This window comes from Crassostrea angulata, chromosome 5 (assembly GCF_025612915.1).
Source record: "Crassostrea angulata isolate pt1a10 chromosome 5, ASM2561291v2, whole genome shotgun sequence".
NCBI classification, from domain to species: domain Eukaryota; kingdom Metazoa; phylum Mollusca; class Bivalvia; order Ostreida; family Ostreidae; genus Magallana; species Magallana angulata.
In genome coordinates this window covers 39,408,830-39,432,446 of record NC_069115.1, presented here as the reverse complement: position 1 = coordinate 39,432,446, position 23,617 = coordinate 39,408,830, and the positions used below count along the sequence as shown (strand labels likewise).

The window sequence follows — 23,617 nt, the reverse complement described above, 5'->3', positions numbered from 1 at the left end:
CATTAGCTGTGATGATGAGGACATGAAAAATGCTGCATTCTGTATCAAGGTTGTGTTATTAAGTCACCGCTGTTATACAGCTAGAAAGTTCAAGACAGGACAGGGAAGGATAATTAATTGATATTGATATAAGCTCAGACATATCAATTCTTGATGGAAAAGACCAAGAAAGAGTATAACCCAACATGCATTCATACCAATTTCATTTAATATGAACTTTACTAACAAAATAATAATCTTCTTATTGTGCAGATCAAACTGACACAGCAAATCATGATTTTAAAGTAAAAATGAGACCAGTAAAAGCTGTTACTATGTTTAATTGTCTATTCCCTGCTGCGATCTAAATTCCAACTTCTGTGAAATTTCATTTGATTTTATACTGTTGATCTTATTCAAAACTCTGTAAAATTGGACATAAAACTCTTCTTGAAACACAATATTTCAAATTGTCTATTTTCTGTTACACATAGTAGCAAGTTAAATTAAAAACTAGATGGGTCTCAAGTCAACAATACAAAACTTCATAACAAAGCTGAAGTGCATAGAGTATTTAATTTCAAATTTAAAATGAAATTTTTCACACAAAAAACCCCCCACAGATCAATATTCATCACATTAAGTTTTGAATAGAGAGGGGAACTTGACTACAAAACATTGTTGTGTTGTCATAACACCATAGTGACATTCCCTTAAATGGATAAACATTACAGGAAATACATCTTAATATGTTTGGTTTCAAATTATTTTTCATAAACATTAATATAATGTTTTGAATGCCCTTCATTTCAAATAAAATAAAAAGGTTATTTCCTTGTAGTGATTTGGTGGGAAAAATATATATTTTTAGAAACTACATACTCATACCTCTCAAATGAGTATACAAAATATATACCTTTCCATGCATCATTTTTTGGTCAATTGTACATTTGATAACTTAAGCCATGGTCAACAGTCTTTGTAGTTTTCTCTTACAATTGGACTTTTATACTGTGGAATCATTAGAATTCCTGGTGGCTCAAATTTTTTTAGATTTCCTGGATCCACCTCACCCAGTAATTAAAATCTTTGACGAATTACACAACACAGTACTAATAAAACAAGAGGCCCATGGGCCACATCGCTCACCTGAGGAACAATAGGTATCATAAAGTCAGCTTAATGGAGTCATAATACAAACAATCTGGACAATGTACAATAATACATGTAGATCCTGTATAAATAAAATCCATTTTTCCCCCTTGGAACTCAGATAGCCCTGATTGCTGCCAATATTTACAAGAGCAGACTTTAATCACCGCTCCTGCACATATATAGGGACTCAACGTTACGCAGGCAAGGATGACCGCACACCTACGCAACTCAACAGGTACCAACGTTTACGCAAGCAGGGATGACCGCACACTAGCGCCAACAGCTAAACCTAACGCAAGCAGTGAGTGCCGCACACTTGCGCTAGAAAGGCCTGAACACCAGCAGGGATGACCATACATTAGTGCTCCAACTCAACCACCACCAATACAATCAGGTATGACTGCACACTTGTATTAATGCAATACAGGGCAATTCCTGCCATTCCGACCGCACACTTTGTATCGAAGGTTAGAAAACACATAGATTTGATAGAGCAGGGATGTTCACACACTCAGTCTGTCCATACCTGTTCAAGTTATACCCCAAACAGTCACTCATCATAATGCAATAGACACTGTCACTATATATGGGCCGGCCTAAAGTAATTCATAGTATCTAAAAATTGGAAATCAAAAATAAACAAACTAATCCGGCCTAACCCAAAACTTCTTATGCAGAACAACTTATATACATTGAATATTTATTATTGTATAAAAATAATCATCACAATAATTGGTTAACGGTGGATGCATTAATTAAAATAATCAAGAATCAATAAATCAAGGGCAATAACTCAATACAGTAATACAAAAAGATTCTAATGAAAAAATAGCTGCCTGCTTCAATTTTATAGTCATATCACATGTTGAGTATTGCAGTTCTCAAAAAGATCCTTTACAATTGTTTATATATGGGATATTTAGCTACATCAAACTCTGAACCTTCTTGTGAGGCCGAAGAATTGTCCTGGAGCCAAAGTTTTAACAATTATAAAGAATCATCTTGCTGATTAGTTTCTGAGCAGAAGATTTTTAAAGATTTACTCTATATATTCCTATGTAAAACTTCGACCCCCCATTGTGGCCTCACCCTACCCCGGGGATCATGATTTTCACAACTTTGAATCTACACTACCTGAGGATGCTTCCACACAAGTTTCAGCTTTCCTGGCTTTTTAGTTTCTGAGAAGAAGATTTTTAAAGATTTACTCTATATATTCCTATGTAAAATTTTAACACCCCCCCCCCCCATGTGGCCTCACCCTACCCCCAGGGATCATGATTTTCACAATTTTGAATCTACTGTGGTTTCATTAATTTTCGTGGGTATCAATTTTCGTGGATTTTCTGAAAACCACAGTTTCAAGGATACATAATTTCATGGCCAATGATCCTATCTATACAAAATGTTAGTTGAAATTGAACTTCAATGAACATTTAATTTCGTGGATCAACTTAACAATGAAATCCACGAAAATTGGTATTCAGCGAATATTGATGAAACCTCAGTACACTACCTGAGGATACTTCCACACAAGTTTCAGCCTTCCTGGCTTTTTAGTTTCTGAGAAGAAGATTTTTAAAGATTTACTCTATATATTCCTATGTTAAACTTCGACCCTCCATTGTGCCCCACCCTACCCCCAGGGATCATGATTTTCACAACTTTGAATCTACACTACCTGAGAATGCTTCCACACAAGTTTCAGCTTTCCTGGCTGTTTAGTTTCTGAGCAGAAGATTTTTAAAGATTTACTCTATATATTCCTATGTAAAACTTCGACCCCCCATTGTGGCCTCACCCTACCCCGGGGATCATGATTTTCACAACTTTGAATCTACACTACCTGAGGATGCTTCCACACAAGTTTCAGCTTTCCTGGCTTTTTAGTTTCTGAGAAGAAGATTTTTAAAGATTTACTCTATATATTCCTATGTAAAATTTTAACACCCCCCCCCAATGTGGCCTCACCCTAACCCCAGGGATCATGATTTTCACAACTTTGAATCTACACTACCTGAGGATGCTTCCACACAAGTTTCAGCTTTCCTGGCTGTTTAGTTTCTAAGAAGATGATTTTTAAAGATTTACTCTATATATTCCTATGTAAAACTTCGACCCCCTATTGTGGCCCCAACCATACCCCCGGGGGTCATGAATTTCACAACTTTGAATCTACACTACCTGAGGATGCTTCCACACAAGTTTCAGCTTTCCTGGCTTTCTGGTTCTTGAGAAGAAGATTTTTGAAAATTTCTCGAAATTTTTCATTTATTTCTAATTATCTCCCCTTCAAAACGGGTGTGGCCCTTAATTTTCACAACTTTGAATCCCCTTTGCCTAAGGATGATTTGTGCCAAGTTTGGTTGAAATTGGCCAAGTAGTACTTGAGAAGATGTTGAAAATGTGAAAAGTTTACGGACAGACGGACGACAGACAAAATGTGATCAGAATAGCTCACTTGAGCTTTCAGCTCAGGTGAGCTAAAAATGTCCCATCCTAACCCCCCCCCCCCCCCTTAATACCATGAACCTGTAAAATGCACAGGAATTATCCCCCACAAAATTTTATGATCCCACAGTATCATTTGGGATTATTATATAAAACTTGGCAATGCTTTGTGAGTTGTTACAGCAGCTGTGTCACTGGTCTGCCTTCGATGTCGTCCATGAATAGGGTGCTAAAGACGTCGTTCACAAAGTTAGGGTGGTATTTACAGGCCCTATCACAGTCCGGACAAAAGTTCACCTCACAGATCACTGGCTGAATGGTTCTCTCCCCTGAAATACAAAACAAAACAAATGAAAAGCTGTCAATGTGACAGCAAACCAGGTTTTCTTTTATGTGAACTGTATCCATAATCCATGTCAACCCTGAATTGATAAACCCTACCAACCATATCCAGTGAAATAGAGTACCCTTTATGCAATATTTTGCCAAAAAATGACTAAGTTCAAAAGCTAGTATTTTTTCATAAATTATCAGAAATCAAAATCCTAGCAATATGCACACCTCTAATATATGTGCAACTGATCTGCAAATGAACAACTTCCTACCTTGAAAACTGTAGGAGGAGTTATCCGTACAATAAGGGTACCCTATATGCAATATTTTGTCAAAAAATGACAAAGTTCAAAAGCTGGTATTTTATTCATAAATTATCATAAATCAAAATCCTAGCAATATGCACACCTCTGATATATGTACAATTGATCTGCAAAAGAACAAATTCCTATCTTCAAGTTGAAAACTATAGGAGGAGTTATCCGTACAATGAGGGTACCCTTTAAGCAGCAGCCCGCCCGCCATTTTCACCATTTTAATAACCGGATTTTTCCGTTGGAAAACCCGGTTAATATAAATAAAGTTTAATATTTCAATCAAATGAAAATATTTACATTCCACTGTACGTGTTATTCCATTAAAATCTGTGATTTTTTAAAAATGCCTCTAAACGCAACAACCTAATCACTGTGTATGAATTTACAATTTAAGTAGTTCCCAAACATGTATTTCTGTTTTTGGTTTGAATATATATTTCATACAGTCATGTTGTTAAAACACAATGTTTTGCAATTATTCAACAATAAAATCAATTCTTCTGTTAAAATCAAAATTTCAAGAGTTAATTTTCATGCATTATATTTTCATGGCTTAAGGTAGTCCTATACTCGGCACTAAATGGGCTCAATCATTAAAAGCTTAGCTTTAAATGATTAATATACATTCTAGCAATACATATACAAAAGAAAATATGTATGTTTACATGCTAGTTTGTTTGTTATCACCTCTCAGACGAGTGTACCCCCTTGCGAAAATTATTGACAATTATGAAATTTGCCAGACGTCCGTTTTTCCTAAAAATAATAACCAATTTTGGGAAAATTAGAACTGAACATACAAAATAGAGTATAAATTAGTATTTAAGCCATATCTCATCAATAATTTTGCGAAAATTTTAGTAAGTAAGTACGATTTATGGACCTGATATATCAAAATAGAATACAAAAAAATGCAATGCTAGTGTCGCGTTCAGTATTTTTTTTACTATTTTATGGACTCAAACTTAAATTAATGGTGTTTATTCTATAGATTGACATCTTAGAAAAAAGATTTGGTAAAATAACTTATATGTTGACAGATTACTTTTCACGCTATAAGCTCTAAACCAAGTACACCCTGAAGAAAAAATCCGTTAAAATCACATTTTGCTACAGTTTTCTGCATAGATCTGTCAACAATGTTAGATATCATTTAAACATTAATTAATTGATGCTTGATTAAATTCGAAATAGCTTCTGTCTCTAAATTTAAACCGGTTTTAGTAAAAGAAAAATAAAAATTCGGGGGGGGGGGGGTCAAAACAAAAAGATATAAGCATACCTGAGATCCTGGTTAATCAGAAACCCCGTTTTTGATTTTACTTTAACAGAATCGAGTTTCTCAACATTAATCATTTCTATCTCTCATAGAATACATATATTACTGTTCTAATTGCTTATTATTGCCATTGTTTACAACAGCGATGTAGAGCAATAATCAATACCGGGTATCAAAAACACTTTGTAAAAGTCTAACCAATATTGTAAAATCCGTATTATGACGTAGTGCGATACTCGGACTACTTTAACAGTCTAATGTGATTACCAGCTTTTAAAGGGGCATGGTCACGATTTTGGTCAAATTCTTTTTTTTCTGTTTTCATTATTTACAATGCTTAAGGAAAGCATTTCTACTGAACAAATGAAATTTGAAGGTCAGTTGTAAAGTTATAAGCAAGATACAGGGCTCACAATTCTTTGTCATGTAAACAAGGCTCGTGCCCTGTTGTTGTTTACATAGGTTCAATATACCAGTAAAAAATCTTTTTCAAGCTGATTTGTCTCTCTTCTTATTCATTTTAAGCATAAATAAACAGCTCCCTATGTTTAACACATTCATTAGGTCTAAAATTGGAATTTTCCCTTCAACATTCAAAATGTAAATAAAAGCTTTGTTTACATAGCAATGAATTGCAAGCTCTGTAACTTGCTTATAACTCAACGAATGATACTCAAATTTTATGTGCCTATTGAAAATGCCTTACTGAAGCATTGTGAACATTAAAATCGGAAAAATAATTTTTGACTAAAATCGTGACCATGCCCCTTTAAAGCTGTTCTTGCTGTTACTAAACTACTCCCTCCATGATCTGCAATTTACACCGATTTATTCAATAAGACAATTGATTTCATTAATAAGGGAATGTAACTACAGTATAAGCATTGAATGATTTATTTTTGACATCATCGTGTCAATAATTGCTGTCAGTTGTCAATGAGCAGACAAATTATCATAACGTGCTGACGTGCGTTATTCAATTTGTCTTCTTACCTGACATCAGTTATTGACACAACGTCAACAATAAATCATTCAATGCTATAATAATTTTTCAAAATTTGGTTTTCATAAAAAAACAACCACCTGAACCCCCCCCCCATTAAAGCAAGCTCCTCTTTAAAAAAAGCCCATATCTTTAGGTGACTCAATTTAAAATTAATAATTCTACGTTTAACGACAAATCTATGAAACAAACGATTTTTATTCATTTACATTACATGTATTACAAATAAAGTGAGTATTCAAACTAATTCAAACTACATAAATTTATATAGGTTATTTATAATAGTGATCTTTCTGATAATCCTATTGATTATCTGATTTATATTAGTCCATAATGTGCTCTAAACATTTCGAATTTCAACAGATTACAGTATATTAGTATAATTGCACTAGAAAAAAATCAAATTAAAATCCAGATTTGTTTGTTTTTTTCAAAACCCAATTTTTCCTAAACCTATGTGTGCAGGTTATGTTAAACGTAGAATTAACTTTCAACAGCCCTAAAGTTTAAAAAGCATTTGCAATTGATTTTTTGTTGTTGTTAATAATAGAAGTCTGTCACATAGAAAATTGCCTGTATCCTGTAAAAGGAAACCTTATTAATCTCTGCTGAGACTCACAAATTGCTTGTTTTTTATTTTTATGCCCTTTCATTCCATTTATTAAGATCATCAATTCACTCAATTGTAAAAATGTCAGAAGATCCTACACAATGCTGAACAGCTGCCAATGAAATCTTTAAAGTGGTAACCAATCCATGTCATTCAATAGACAGCATGCCTATAATGCACGGAATTTTATAATGACTACAGTAGTTCAAAGACTCAGAGATTTTTTTATACAAAAAGTGAGAGAACTTTTTTTTACTATGCAGCTTCTAAGTCTTGAACATGTCTTGAACAAGTGCATAGAATCATATACTCTTACTATATGACTGCTTTGTCATTACAGTTTTCAATTCCATTGTTGGAAACCCAACGCAAGTCTTGGATCTGCCCACTGCGAGACTAGCCATGGGTTTCCGGCGATGCTTAAAATCTGCACATATCATAATTAAATCTAAATTTTTAGCTATTTTTGAAAATAGATATTGACATTACACTTTTGATAATTTTCTGTGAAGAACAGCCAAGTCAAGCATGAATTTTCTTTATCAAATGCCTAGGTACACTCAAACTACACCCTCATTCCATAAAATGAAAAAAAAACCCATGTCTTGTTGTTTTGGAAAAGGGGGGGTCATTTTGTAGTTCTGTCAAGAAACTTGGTTGCTTACAATGCATAGTTCTGTATACATTCGTGACAACAACAATAAGTGTTATTTTTCAGAGTGTAGTTTTTTTCTATTCAATATTGTTGGGTCTTAATCCACTGATTCAGAAGTTCTCATTTAAGTTATCAATAATCTTGGATTGGTACCTCTTCTTCTAGTATTAGCGGTTTCTATATCACATCTAGTTACTATTAATAGCAGTTTTGTTAACAATTAAAAAATATTTTATTATATATCTCCCTCCTATTAACCATAAGAATTCTATAACCTCTGCGTATTACAAAGATAAACATTACACACAAACAACACCCCATGCAGTTACATGTATACCTTTTAAATCATTGCTCCCCAAGATCCATTCTTTTGAATTAAAAAAAATAAGTATAAAACACAAACCTTTAGAATTCTTCCTCCACTCTAGAAGTAGGTCAATGGCATACATAGCCCGAGCCTGGGGGCAGTTGGAGATGCCCTGGGGGCTGGGCAGGGCAGTAGCTGCCTGGAACATTTCTCGAAACATCTGGAAAATGTCCTCCTATAAAACGTCAGACAACATGAGATCAACATGATTCTAATAAGGTCTGTTGCTGTGTTTCTGATGTTAAATAATGTACATGTATTATCAGGGTCTATAAGTTTTAAATGTGCTTATTTATGCTAAAGCAACACATATGAATCTTTAAACAACCTACTAAATTTATTTGCACTAATTTTACAGAAGAACTATGTCTTTATTTTCCTTGCTTTTTTCATTACATGCATACCCAAAATCTAAAACCAAAAATAATTATTATATGAATAACTGTAAATTCCTTATATTATGCGAGTACTTAATTCTGCGATACCGCTGGTTTGTATCAAATCTTGAAAATATAAAATCATGAGCGTTGAACTTTTCTCCTTATTTCTAATAGTTTTCAACTCTCAGAAAATAATAGCGGAATTTTAAAATCCGCAAAGGATGCTTCCCGCGATTTTACGTGGATATTTATTCCTCGCGTTTATTTAGGAATTTACAGTATCTTTTTTTCAATCTCATATGGACGTGGTTTTGGTATCAGTATGAAGTAAGACACCAAATTCAGTCTGGTTAATGAGTGTAAAAGGATATGCACTTGCATGAAAAGAATTCCCATTAGCATGCTTATACTGTACATCACACACAGTAATCTGTTCATTCAATTACATGAAAATCCTTATAATTACCATATGGTTACTGTAGATTCCTTATTTTACGCGAGTACTAAATTCCGCGATTCATGTTGTTTACATGTGTCCAAAAATTAAAAGCGAGATTCTAAAATTCGCGTTTAATTAGGAATTTACAGTATTCATTTCTGCATAAATCTTACTTAATAACTGTAAACAAAATAAATGGCCAAGTCTCTAACGAATGTAGCAGAGTAATAATCAGCTATAGATTCACTAGTGAGTTAATAACCAAAATGAATTCTATTGCATTGTTACAGTATTCAGTCCAATCAGCTTGAATTAACCCCTCTCTCATTCAAGTGGTAATTCTGAATTTACTAGGCTAAGCATGCATATTTTATTTAGTACAGCTCATGGATTTATTTGTATAAAGATTACTTTTTGGCCATCTTTCATGTGGGCCTTCCCTTTTAATATAAAGAGTTCCCTTAAATTAAAAATAGGAGATCAGATGTATTAACTTCATAATTAAACATGGTTGCATACAATGTATATAGGGTGTAGGTCTAAATATAGCTGCAATATATTGCAATGCCCTCTCCAAATTCTTTTAACTCACGTTTTCTCAAAAAAAAATACAGCATATACACACTGTGTTTCCTGTCTTCTGTGTACCTTATAATCCCAGTAGCTAGAAAACTCAGAAAGTTTATTTTTCCTTTTTTCTTCTTTTAAATTTTATTACTGAACATAACTAGACGTATTCCATATTTCACCAGTCATTACATACTTTCAAAGCAACCAACAATTTTAAATTCAGACATTTCTGAATGACTTTGTACAAGGGCTAATTCTGTTGTATGCTCTCTTTTCATAGAAGAAGGCAAGATAATTAAGATCCGATTTCAAATGAATTCTAAACATTTTAAAAAGAACCACGTTACAGGATTATAAGACACATCTGAGTAATGGGCAGGCAATTTAATTGTGGCCAATTGGGGTTTGTACGGTAAAATTTTATTACTTCTTTAATAAAATAACTTCAGGATAAAAAGAAGCTAATTTAATATACTCTATCCATGAACATACATGTGATTTCATTTTTTTCACGTCACAAAATATGCGAAAATGCGAAAAATGGGTAGCATTTTTAATTTGCGACAGTCACTTTTTGCAATTTCAAAGGTTTCTTATAGAAAATAATACAGGAAAAAATTTTGCGTAATCAGTATTTTGCAATTTGAAAGAGATGGCAAAAAAAGCAAAAAATTAGATAATTGCGAAAATTACACGATATACAATATGCACTGACACTATGCAAAATATCATGGGATGATGGTGGGACACCAAACTTCACCGAAAATGAAAATTTATATATTAAATATACAAATTTCCATTTTGCGTGTGTGTCTCAATGTTAATTAGTAAATTTAAACATGTTTTGTTCTGTTTGTCTACAAAGATTATTCTAAACTTTATGAATAATGATGTCATTAACAAAACAGGTTTGTTTTATTAAATGTATGAAATTTTTCATCATTTCAATGTTTCACTGATATATTTACATAAGTATAACATGTTAATGCTTAAAAAAGTTTAGATGATAACTATTTAAACTTAATATTTGATGTCTTTGCTTTCAGATGAATTGAATGGTGGATTGTTCCTCGGATACCATGTAAGGGTTTCAGTAGAAGAGAAATCAAAGTACTGAAGTACTGACGGGAGTTGATTTTATCGATTATCATTTATTTTAAAATCAATTCATCTTGCATGGCAATTAGTTTCTAGTTTGTATTTGAATTACTCACTTTTTTATAATATGAATTTTTAGACTTTTCCGACAAGAATTTCGAGAAACCCCATATGAATCATGTTGTGTAATATTCAAAGATATATTTCAACTACTAGTATATAAATAGTGCCTGTTTGGGAGGGTAACAGTTGAAATTAACACCCCGAGAAAACCATTGTCAACCGACACGAAGCGGAGGTTGACAATGGTTTTCGAGGGGTGTCGATTTCAACTGTTATCCTCTTAAATTTTACTGCTTTTATATAGGAATAACGTGAATTCTACGGCGAACCGTACGCGCATAATTTTCGAGCATGTAACAATTTGTAATGTTACCCTTTGCTAAGTGTGTTGCTAACGCTGAGGGTAATAGAACGGATTATGAATTGTGTGTTAACCAATCAGATTTCAGTATTTAACATGAAAGTATAAGAATATGTATTAGTTATCGAAACTATTCTAAAAATTGTATGGATCCAAGCACTTTTGATATCGAACTCAAGTCTTGTTAACTAGATGCTTGGCTGTCTCCGTTAATATCCGACAAGCAAGAGAGCCCCCTCTCTGCTTGTCGCGGATTTACGGAGACAGCCGAGCGTCTGGTTGAATGAGACTTGAGTTCGATATCATTAGTTTCCTTGAAAAAACAATGCTTCAGCATACATTACATCGATTTTTTTCTATTATTTTCAAGAACTTAGTCTTGTCAGCGGTGATGATTTGTGCTTAGGTCCAAACACTGTTTCACTTTCGGTTTGCCAGAGTAACTGCATGGGGGAGTTGATTAAAATCAACTCCCAAAAATGAAAGTTCCTCAGATGCTTTGGTAGCTAAACACAGTTAGTATAAAATCCAGGGGTTTTTCTCTGCGGAAAAGCAAGATGGGTAGGGATTTTCCTGCTATTTTTATCCGGCATACATTAAAATCAATTTTTTAAACTCTCAGTTGCATAACATAGTGAATTATCTTTCGAATACATGAAAAAAGTATGTAGAACAAGAATAGAATTCCTGGGTTCCCCGCCAGTCAAGCAGTATACCAGCGTCGACCAAGGCTGATTTAGGAACTTGACCAAGGTATTAGTGGTATAAACATTTGGTATAAATTTCATGTAAATCTGTCAAAATTTGAAGGCATGAGAGCGCTTACAAGATGAATTTTGGGATAAAACGGAGTCATTATTGTGGTCAAAGTCCCATAACTCCTACAAAAAGTATTGACCAATGCTGATTTTTGAACTTGACCAAAGTATAAGTAGTATAAACATTTGGTATAAATTTATTGAAAATCCGTCAAAATTTGTAGGCATGAGAGCGCTTACAAGGTCAATTTTTGGATAAAACGGAGTCATTATTGTGGTCAAAGTCCCATAACTCCAACAAAAAGTATCGACCATTGCTGATTTTCGAACCTGAGCGAATTATTAGAGGTATAAACATTTGGTATAAATTTAATGAAAATCTGTCAAAATTTGTAGGCATGAGAGCACTTACAAGGTCAATTTTTGGATAAAACAGAGTCATTATTGTGGTCAAAGTCCCATAACTCCAACAAAAACTATCGACCATTGCTGATTTTCGACCTTGACCAAGGTAATAGTGGTATAAATATTTGGTATAAATTTAATGAAAATCTGTCAAAATTTGTAGGCATGAGAGCGCTTACAAAAAAGTGTGACGGACGGACACACGGACGCACGGACGGACGCCTGGCATTTCTATGTCCCCGCTCCGCGTTGCGATGGGGGACAAAAATTTTAAAAATTAATTTTGTGAGACTCTAAAATAAAGGGCAGTAACTCCAAAAACATCCGGATTTCACACATGCAGAATTTCATGAATTTTTTAGCGGGTAACATAGCTCTTTAAAAAGCTGGTGAATGTTCCCTGAATATACTATGAAATGATGCCTAAGGACTTGTTCTTGAAAATGTACAGAAATAAAAATGGCTGATTTGGTTGCATTCTGCTTTTAGGGGGAACCTAATATGCATGGGTGTACTGCATTTAGAGGCATGCTTTTGACTATTTTCCGCATGTTTTGAGTGCCAAATAAATTGTAGTATTAAGTTACATGTGCATTATTTTTAAATATTTAAAAAATTCACGATTTTATTTTTTTATTGATATATAGATATATATGTATTATGTTTTAACAATTTATTTTTATAGGGGTCAGTTTTACTTGCCTCTTATCTGAAAACGTCCTTATAACGTTACATATAAAACTGTGTTTTGCACCCTTTGTGAACATTTCATTTGTAGTGAAAAGAGGAATGTCCCTCAGAAGACTTGTCAAGATTTCAAGTCAAGCAAAAAGAGAAATGTTCTTTAGTTGCTTTTTGAATATTTCAGTTGTAGTGAAAAGAGGAACGTTCCTCAGGTGACTTTTCCATATATCCGTTGAAGTGAGAAGAGGAACATTTACTCACTGACAGATGAACTGTTGAGATTTTTGTTTATATAGAAAGAGGAACATTCATCTTATGCTTCATCAGTTTCTAAGGATAAGAGGAACATTCTTTATTTTAAATGTCTTTTTAATGCATATAATGGTCAATGATTCAGAAAAATTCCATACACTTTGATCTGTAAACATAAGGCTTTCCTTTCACAAAAAGGGGTTTAAAATGGCAGCAGATACAGAAAAGTGGGTTAAAACAAAAGGAATTTCGCCTTCCCTTTTTTTGAGGATTGTGTTAATTTATAGTATTTTTGAATTTGAATTTGTTGCCATTTTTCTTTAAATTTTCCCCCTCGAGTCACAGTAATTATTTGTGTTTGACAAAAGTCCTCTCCAGGCTAAGACGCTTCTTTACTGCACACAAAATTGTGAACTAAAATCAGTCATTATACATGTTTATACATGAACTTCATGTATGTGTTATTGTGTATATTAAAACTTTTCTTAAGGATCCTCTACACCCTGTGACTTCTACTTTTTGTGACTGTAAGTCACAACATGGCGATTTTAACGCATTGTGAAACAGTCTATACATGTATCGCCAAATTTCGGTGTTTATCCCTGTGGCGCAATGGGTGTAGCTTTCACTTACCGACCGCAGGTCCCAAGTTTGAATACTGCAAGGACTTTTGTTTTCATGAATAGTGATAAAAAATTTTAAAACTTCATTTTTTCCCCAAAATTGAATTTTTTTCTGTCATTTTTATTTCGAACATACACTAGAAACCCATATCTTAAAATAATTAAGAACGAGCTTTTACGAAAAACTTTATATTAATTTTGTCACTTGCATATCTGATAGACAATAAAGACATGAATCTGACCTAGCTGTTCATAGTATACAATGTTTGAAAGTTATATGATATTGTGCCAAAATTTATGCAAATTTGCATTTGCAGCTACTACGGTAATTAGCAATGCTCATTCCGAGATGTTTATCATTATGAAAAGATGTCCGGTAAATTGAAGACATAAACTCTCATGTTATCAACGAGCAAATACAAGCTCTTTAATATCTGCTCATTAATTTTAGGGGTAATACTGTGATTAAATTGCATAAAATAAAAAGGCTAAGTATGAAAAATTGCTTGCATCATTTATCATACATGATATTTCTACCACTTAACGCAGAAGTCTACTGTATTTGAACTTCGTCTCCAACCCTCTGCTTTTATTTCATTTAGAAAGCATTTTATAATGTATTGCTTTTCGTTTTTTTGTAAATTATCTACAAAAAATGAAAAACAATACCATGTTATAATATTCTGAACAGTTTTTTGTACATTTTTTTCATGGGAAGTATAAAATATTTTTTTTCAAACTGTATACAGGTAGTACATGTATTTGGGTCTTTAACTCATCTTAGATGATCTTACGCTGAGCCTAGTAGTTCACCTTTGACCTTGTCCAAATTAGAATTACTTACCTCCACTTCAGCCCATTTGTAAGCAGGATACTGCGACTCAAACATAGGGATATAGTCATCATAGTTCACCTACAGTACCAAAATAAATTGAACTGTTACAATATAATATTACAAAAGAAAAAAAATCTATCACTGATAATGAAAATGTGTATGGTATGTACATGTAGCTCTAGTAAACTCTAACCTGCTTTAGTTTTTGCCCCTCTTCTACATAGTTCATCACAGTAAAATGTTTCTCATAGTCATCAAAGTGGTCCAATGAGAAAGGTCTAATGACAGAAAGTTTACAAACATGATATCAAATTTGATTTTTCTCTTTAATTCTATGGCTTCCAACTGTTACATTAAATTAGGAAACATTGCAGTCAATATCTAAATACTCTACATTTATTTATTCATAAATATTTGAGAATAAATGCTAGATGAATATATTTCTAGATTTCTTCTAAAAAAAATCTTTATACTTAAATTACTTAACTAATGCCAAAAAAAATAACCCATGGGAAAAATCAAAATTGTAATATATCTAGAAGTACTCATAGAATTACATTAAGATCACCTAAGGCCTATAAAACTGTAAGTTATACCTCTAAAGCCATTTCCCATTTGAGTTCAATTCATCCGAACACATTAAACAAAAACATGTACTGTTGAATCATTGGAATTTGTGATGGCTTAATTTTCGTGGTATTAGTGGGTAGCCTTACCCCACATATTAACATACTCGACAAAAACGAATTTTGAAAGAGATATGGTAGTTATCTTACAGAAATTGAAAACTGATGCATCCATGAAATTACATCCCCACGAATAAGCAAAAAACTAACAATCCAAGAAAATTGGCTCCAATGAATTCAAATGATATTCCAAAATAATCTTTTACCTGTTGGAGAACCTCAGCCAGAAGACCCTGTACACATAGAGCTTGAGTGGTGAGACGCTAGACAACATGACGATGTAGCGGATATCAAACTTGACATTGCCGATGTCCTCTCTCGTAAACAGAACTGGGTCGTGTACGTATTTACAGGCGACCTTTGGTCCGCTCTCAGGTAACCGGAGAATGTAGTCGAGGTTGTTTGTAACATGCATGTCTAAGCCGCGAGCTAGATTCCATGGCTTGCATATCCAGTGGTTGTCAAGTGCTCTTTAAAGAGAAAAAATGGTTGAAATTTTACTTCAAAATTAGAATCAAATTAATTCAAACCTGCTACCAATCCAAGTACTGAACAAATATCCTCACACATTTGATTTTTTATGTTACTCCAAATTTTTGGCATTTATTCTGAATTTGTAATGCCAAGAATCAAAACTGATGTATTGGATACAATTGCTTTTCCCAGTTTTTCTTCTTCACAAAAGAACAACACTTGACTTCAATGAACAATGAACATCAGATGTTGATGTGCTTGTTAATGCACAAAAGTAAGTGTGATGTAGAATTTAAACAAAATTAAAACATTTCTTACTTGTTCTCTCGTTGCTGAAAATAAGAGACGAATTTTGAAATCTCCGTCTCCAGATTATAGGTTACTGGCAGCCATTTTGGATTCCTCTCGAGCGTGTCCGGATCCTCCTTCCCGTCGCCAGCGCGACGACACACCACAGCAAGCAGATCCTTTACCGTGATGACGCGCTCAAACGGAAACTGGTTCACGCACGTGTCTGGGTACTTGCTATAAAATAAGGACTTGATGAAAAATTTACACTTTATCTGTAAAGCATATACCAACCACCAAAAAATTAGTACCGGTTAATTTAAGTTGTCTGTTAAAATTAAATTAATTTTTCATTTACATAAACAAATTATCTCTATTTTGAAAGGATTTAATCAAATTAATATTATTTACATACTATTCCCTTTTTGTATGAATGGGTTTCAATAAAGAACACTTTCTACATAACCAGTAGTTACATGAACAATCATTATAAATCCATGGAAATAAGAAATTAATCAAATAAATGTAGAAAATAAATAGAAAACAAATTTGTCTTCTTTTTTTCATGTTGATCAGTCTATGTACATGAGCCAATTTTGTTTACTTATACAAACCGAAGTAAATCAAATTCTATATACTGTAAACCAACTATTATTCGCAACAACTTTATTTCGTGATTTACTTGATATGTACTGGTTTGCTGCGACTAATTTTCGCAACCAAGCCTTATCCACACCTGTTTTTTTTTTTATTACAACTATATGGCAAATACTGGTCCACGGCGAGAAATATTCGCAACAATGACGCTCTTGACATTAATTTGTGTTGATCAATACAAGCATTAGTGTTCTATGTATATTTGAGTGACAAAAAAACTTGTCCCCTTCTACACTTACTCAAAGTCTTTGAAGTGTCTCTGGATGAATATGATATCAGCCTCTTCCATGGTTTCCACCAAATCAAATCTTTTGTCGGTGAGGTACTGGTGGAAGCTCATGTACTTCAGGTACACCCTGGGGTTCCTGTCCTTGGGGAGACCTCTGAACTTGTGGTCTGGGTCAGGGACACTCTCTAATTTTATAAATGACTGAAAAATTCAACAAATGACTGGAACCTTCAAAGTTATAACAAATGACTGAGAGTCCAACAAATGACTGGCAAGTTAATCAAATGACTGGAAAATCCAACAAATGACTGGAACCTGAAAAGTTCACCATGAACTGGAAAGTCCAATTAATGACTGTAAGTCCATAAATGACTGGAAAGTCCAACAAATGACTAAAAAGTTAATGTCATTGTCAATGAGCAATCCATGAGATCAATACAGACATGTACATTGTAATCAAACTTTTAAATAGTGGAAATTATGTTCATGTACTACATAATCATTAATCAAAATATCAATAAGATAAACTATTTACAGCGAATTACAGAATACCGGTAGAGTTTTCAATAGCTTGTTGGATTGCTCAATAGGGTATTCAATTTGGTCAGCAAGGTATCACATCAGGTTTAAATCTAGGTCCTGTGGTTACTCAAGTGTAGATTGTTATTTTGCACTCAACCCATTCATTTTACACAAAGAAAACCTCTAGAACACTCTCTCCTATTGTTAGCTATTCTATTCATAGACTTTTAAAAAGAATGTTCACCAGCAGGCATGTTCACGAAGGTATCTTAGGACTATGGTGCGTCCTAAGTACATCTTAGGATACGTCTTAGTCTTAAGTCTGTTTCTCGAAGCCCTCCTAAATTTAGGAACCGCCGTAACTTTGTCCTAACTTTAGGACAACACCTACCTTGTCCTAAGACCATCCTAAAGCTATAAAATCACGTTTTGGGGATATTGGGATGTTGTGAAGCCTTTTCTTAAGACTGGTATAATAAAGCAATATTTTCCACAGTTCCAGCATTTTCGACAAACATCAAATTCCTAATCCGGGAGGGGGAGGGGTCATTTATTCTATCATGCGTGTTCATTTTAACAAAATGACGTGGAGGGGGACCCCGAACTCTCACCACTTCCCCGTTACTACATACCTGCCTGGGAGCTGACAAATTTTTAAGAATTATTTTTGCAAATACTATCTCTGTTTGACCAATGAAAATTATTCACTTAATTTTTTTATCTACACTGTACACTTAATGCGTTACATTCATTGTTTTGATTTTAATAATTTTTGATAATAATTATTTAAATGTCTTTTGCTAAAAAGTAAATTTACATCGGGTTATATAAGCCATGCGTGATCATTCCTTATTTTTATCACTTTATTCTGGAAAAAAAACTCAACAATTTTAAAAAAAAATTGTAATGTTGAATGAACTGTATTTATATATTTTCGAAATATATTACAACTTATTTCTTATTTAACATGTTCGTGTATTCTATATATTGCAGATTAAAGGGAAATTGGCTGTGTTTGTAAGGGTACATGTCTTTTCTCATGTAACGTTTCAAATTCTATGAAAATCGCGAGTTAATGTATATTACATATACTTTAATGACAAGATTCTCAAATGTTAATTATCTAATGAAAATACACACGTGTTGTTTACGTAATTATCTGCTTGTAAGCCAATTCTGTCCAGATACATATTTTCTTTAAAAAAAAAGAACAGTTATTTGAATTTTTTGGGGCGTGTGATATTTTTATTTCAATATTTTATTTTTTTTGGGGGGGGGGGGGGTGTTTCATTTAAAAAACAAAACAAAAACAAACTAAATTGTTATTGGTCACTGATATATATTTAGGTAAATGTAAATTTTTAAAATGTATACATAAAAATTACTGGTTTTAGGCCTATTGTGTTAACTACCGAGATGTACAATTTTCTGGCAAAATGTTTAATGATTCATCTCTACACAAGTCTCTCAAATTCGATCTGAATGAATAAATGTGAAAAATAAGAATGGTTGTAGAAGGTTAGGATATCCTAACTTAAGATGTTCCTAAGTTTCCGTCGAGCTACATCTTAAGACGTGTCCTAAGTTTATCTTAGGATGTTCCTAACTTTTTTCCTAAGTCATATCTTAGGAACACACTTAGGTCATGTCTTAGGAAAGTTTCGTGAACATTCCTGCAGGACAGCACTGGACTCTATAGAGAATCAATTCTGCTTGGAGTAATTTGAATTTTGTTTTACAAAAAATGTAATTCAAAAGGCAGTTCTGAAGAAACAAACAAAAGAGAAAAGAATAACTTTAAAAAGGAGATATTTTTCCCTGCAAAAAATCATTAAACATTTTGGTTCCCTGATTCCTGGTGCATCTTACAGCACTAATAGGTTTTTTTGTGCTGACTGCTTAATTAGTTCAGACTTTTACAGCAGTAATGTAGGATAACAGAGAGAAACAAAAAGGCCCAAAACGTGCAAATGTTAACCAGATAACTCACTCTATTGCTGTCATACCTGAGTAATCACATGACCTAGATTTAAACCTAATGTGATACCTTGCTGACCAAATTGAATACCCTATTGATCAATCTAGCAAGCTATTGAAAACTCTACCGGTATTCTGTAATTCGCTGTAACATTATCTATTTTTTGTTGTTGTAACCCAGCATAAGACATGGAAGAAGTTTGACAAAATACCATATCTCTCTGTCTCTCTCTCTCTGTCTCTGTCTGTCTGTCTGTCTGTCTGTCTCTCTCTCTCTCTCTCTCTCTCTCTCTCTCTCTCACAACAATATACCTGAAAGAAAGAGACGTCTGGTTCTTTCTGAAAGTAGTCGACATCTGTCATATCTGCAGGAACCCAGGGAATAAGTTTGGCCTTTCTGGTTTCAGGATCTCCCACATTTGGTACAAAATCTCGGGTTATTTCATCTACAAAAGAAAAAAACACACAATGTTTTTATATGCTTATATGTTACATAATACATGTAATTTTTTGCCAATCAAAACGCATTTCCAAGTCATCAAAACTCACAAAATTTTCAACTGTGTCGTATATGAATTGCCAAACCTGAAAAGAACTTTACCATTCTCTTCCAAATCTTGAAGAGGCCACATTAAGGTAAAGGAAATCTGAAGAGGGGCAAAGAAAAATGGGGACATTTTCACCGTGGGTGAATCTGAGTGTTGGATGCGAGAACCAAACTCGTCCATGATATACCAGATGGGCATTGATTCATCTGATCCCTGAAATCAATTTACACATAAATTAAATAACACTGGGGAAATATATCAATTTTTTAAGTTTCTCATCTCACATTGAATCTTGTTAGATCAAACAACATCCCGTATTGGGTCATCTTAAAGTGACCTTTCAAATAACCAATGATCTTCCTGCTGTCAAAATCTTGGCTGGTAGTTCAAATATGTATTTCTTTATCATCGATGAACTTATATTCCTGAGGTGCTTTGTGAAGTAAACAAAGTCATGGCAAAGTGCATGTGTTGTTTGCAAGTTAGTGTTAAAAACGACTTACATTGTTTGCATGTTTGATGGAAGAATAGCTGATCAGACATTTAACACAATTTTGGCAGGAAAAACTTCACTAAGCATAAAATAGACAACTGAGCATAAGAGTTGTAAGAGATAAAGCTATCAAACAATATAAAAACTTGTTTATTGAAGTTTGAATTTGATTGGGTAAAACATTTGTTTATGCATAATTAAAAGGTCACTTTGAGATGACCTCATGGGATGTTGTTAGATCTTGTCTACTGTACCGTAGAGGAGCAGATTTACAAGTCTTAATTTAATTAGATTGACATTGCAAATAATTACTGCACCAATTAGAAATGTGATGGGTTTTTTTTTTACTCTATCATATGCATAGAGAAAATATATCTTTAGACAACAGTGAAAGAGACTGAGACAAACATAAACTTGAAACAGCATCACAAAATGATTCTTGGTGGTAAAAGGATTTTTGATTCAAATATTTTCACATACTACAGCGTACATGTACTTACAAATGTAGCATTGCCGATCCTGTAGGTCTGATTGAACCTGGAAAGGTGAAACAAAAATTTCAAAACCATGAACAACATCTTATTAAGTATCAATAGAAATATTAGTAGTAAAGATTTATATATCACTTCACAAAATTAACTTTAATTTACCTATACCTTGTGAAAAGACAATAAAAAAGTATGTTTGTATTTAACTGATATCAGCACATACTTCCACATCTTTTGTAAGATGTCTTCGATGACCTCTTCCTTTGACCTCTCTTCTGATTGGATGTCCATCAAAGCAGCCATTCTTTCCAAGAGACCAGGAATCTGCTCCAGCTGAGGCCGGCAGTCTGATACTCTGTACGTCCAGGCGTGGTCCACCAGAAAGATGCTGTTACAAAAAACATACCAGGTACTTCTTATAGACTAAAGGTCGACATTTAATATCATCTCTCTCTCTCTTCTCTCACTCTCTCTCTCTCTCTCTCATGGATCCATCAGAAATAACAGTTACATTTTTTTTCTCTTCGTTCTGTGGTCCTTACAACATTGCATATCCAAAAGTACCCTTCTTACTTCAATGGTCTTAGTTTATAGTCAGGTTGAGTTCAGATTTAAATCAATAAATTAGGTACATGTACGAACACGCACATGATTTATATCTTGTTTACAACTTAAAGTATGGCGTAATAAAATTGCCTATTTGTGCCATTTGATAAAATAAAATGTTTCACACAGAAATTTTAATTCGGATATCTGCTTATACATGAAGCATAGTGTATCAAGGCCAAATACATACATTTAAACTCATATATAATAAATTAATGTAAGTAATGATTCATAACAAAAGCCAACTACATCTAGTTAAATTTAACATTACCTGTTAGGGTGCTTGCTCTCTATAGGTTGGATGGTTTCCACTTTCCATTTGTTTTCATCCCCACTTTGCACACACAGAAGTTTGAAATATTCTCCAGCATCAAATGTCTGTGGAAAAAGATAACGGTAATAAAACGAGTCAGCCAACAATAAATATGACCATATATCTGACTTCCTGCTAAATTGTAAGGATATCATTGGTTAACAGCAGTCACATTGAGACCATATACCAGTATATATACTGTAGATTCTGAAGCAGAAATTTTCATTGAGGATTTAATTTTGTTATTTTTTGTTGGCTGTATTAATCAATGAAATTAAATCAATGGCAAATTGTTTTCCCAAGAATTAATAAATACAGAGTTAATACATGATACAATTTAGAGATTACTGGTATGACGAAATTAAATGCATACAAAATTTTATTCGGTTTAAAAACAACGAAATTTTAACCCAACAAAAATATGTCCTTCTACAGTATTCCATTATACACTGTTAGTACAAAATATACTTCTCTTTGGGCATTATGACATCATTCTTGGAGTTTTATGATGCCAGATTTTTGTAACCCAAATTAAAACATGTAACATTGTTATAAAAGTTTTATTTATCTTAAGCTTTTTGTCAATGACACAAAAATAGTCAATAAGATTATTCAATACATGGTTTGTAAATGACCAAAATAAATAAACCATGTATATGTGGCAGAATCATTATATATAATATATATATGATAAGTGTATTGTTATTATAATGTATTCTAGTAATATAATTATGCTGTGTATTATATGTTGCATAGTCAAGTAAAATCTCTTTAAATAATAACCTTGACTATGCAACATATAATACACAGCATAATTATATAATACTAGAATACATTATAATAACAATACACTTATCATATATATATATTATATATAATGATACTGCCACATATAAACCTTTATCAGGTTGGGACCAATCTCCCAAATGGGATATAATAGCCAGTTTGGGATATAATAGCCCAAATGGGATATAAATTTAAAGTGCAAAAAATAATAATTTTTGATTTAAAATTTTTCAATATATATCCCCATTAATGTGAATCAAATGCAACAATTTTTGGTTAAGAAGTTTTTCTATATGTCTATAGTTTGTAAGATTGACCCCCAAGAAGTTTTGGATATATACTGAGGGATCAATCTCCGTAACAGTACAGGAACAGAAAAAGTTGTTTACCAAAAGTTGTTGTATTTCATCAATTCTAATGCGGATTTATATAAAAAATTTCAAAATCAATTTTTTTTTTGCACTTTCAATTTATATCCCATTTGGGCTATCATATTCCAAACAGGCTATTATATCCAATTTGGGAGAATGGTCCCCACCTGTTTATACAGTTATAAGGTTGACTACAAACCATGTAACTACCAGTATAAAAACAACTGGCATGCAGTATCTTGGTTTGACAAATTAGACCCTTGTCGTAAATATCTACTATTCATGATTCCAGATAAGTAACGTTTGGCCAACAGGTCAACCAACAAAATCATGCAAGCAATGCATTTGATGCAAGAATGCACTTTACCTCGTTGCTCAACTTTTCATATAATTTCGGCCAGTAAAAATCTGGAACACCTGAATTCAAAAGCTGAGGTCCGTGAATCTCGACAAACTGGTGGTATCCATCCGGCTGCTCTTCTTTGGCAGCTTCTTTTTCCGTTGGATGAGGCATGGTTTTGTTGACGGATGTGGAACTCTTTAATTCAAGAAGGTAGAGAAT

At 33.3% G+C, this 23,617-nt stretch overlaps 1 protein-coding gene across 1 annotated transcript; it reads right to left on the bottom strand.

Annotated features, from left to right (window-relative positions):
- Positions 1 to 304: 304 nt before the first annotated feature.
- Positions 305 to 23,613, bottom strand: LOC128183171 (tubulin--tyrosine ligase-like protein 12). Its single transcript, XM_052852080.1, has 13 exons — positions 23,423 to 23,613; positions 21,857 to 21,963; positions 21,203 to 21,367; positions 20,992 to 21,028; positions 20,052 to 20,211; positions 19,763 to 19,896; positions 16,962 to 17,152; positions 16,096 to 16,302; positions 15,510 to 15,773; positions 14,811 to 14,895; positions 14,627 to 14,695; positions 8,186 to 8,324; positions 305 to 3,914 (listed from the first exon to the last, which is right to left on the bottom strand). Exons 1-13 carry the CDS (start codon positions 23,567 to 23,569, stop codon positions 3,763 to 3,765), a joined length of 1,857 nt encoding a protein of 618 aa, XP_052708040.1. The 5' UTR covers positions 23,570 to 23,613; the 3' UTR covers positions 305 to 3,762.
- Positions 23,614 to 23,617: the final 4 nt, after the last annotated feature.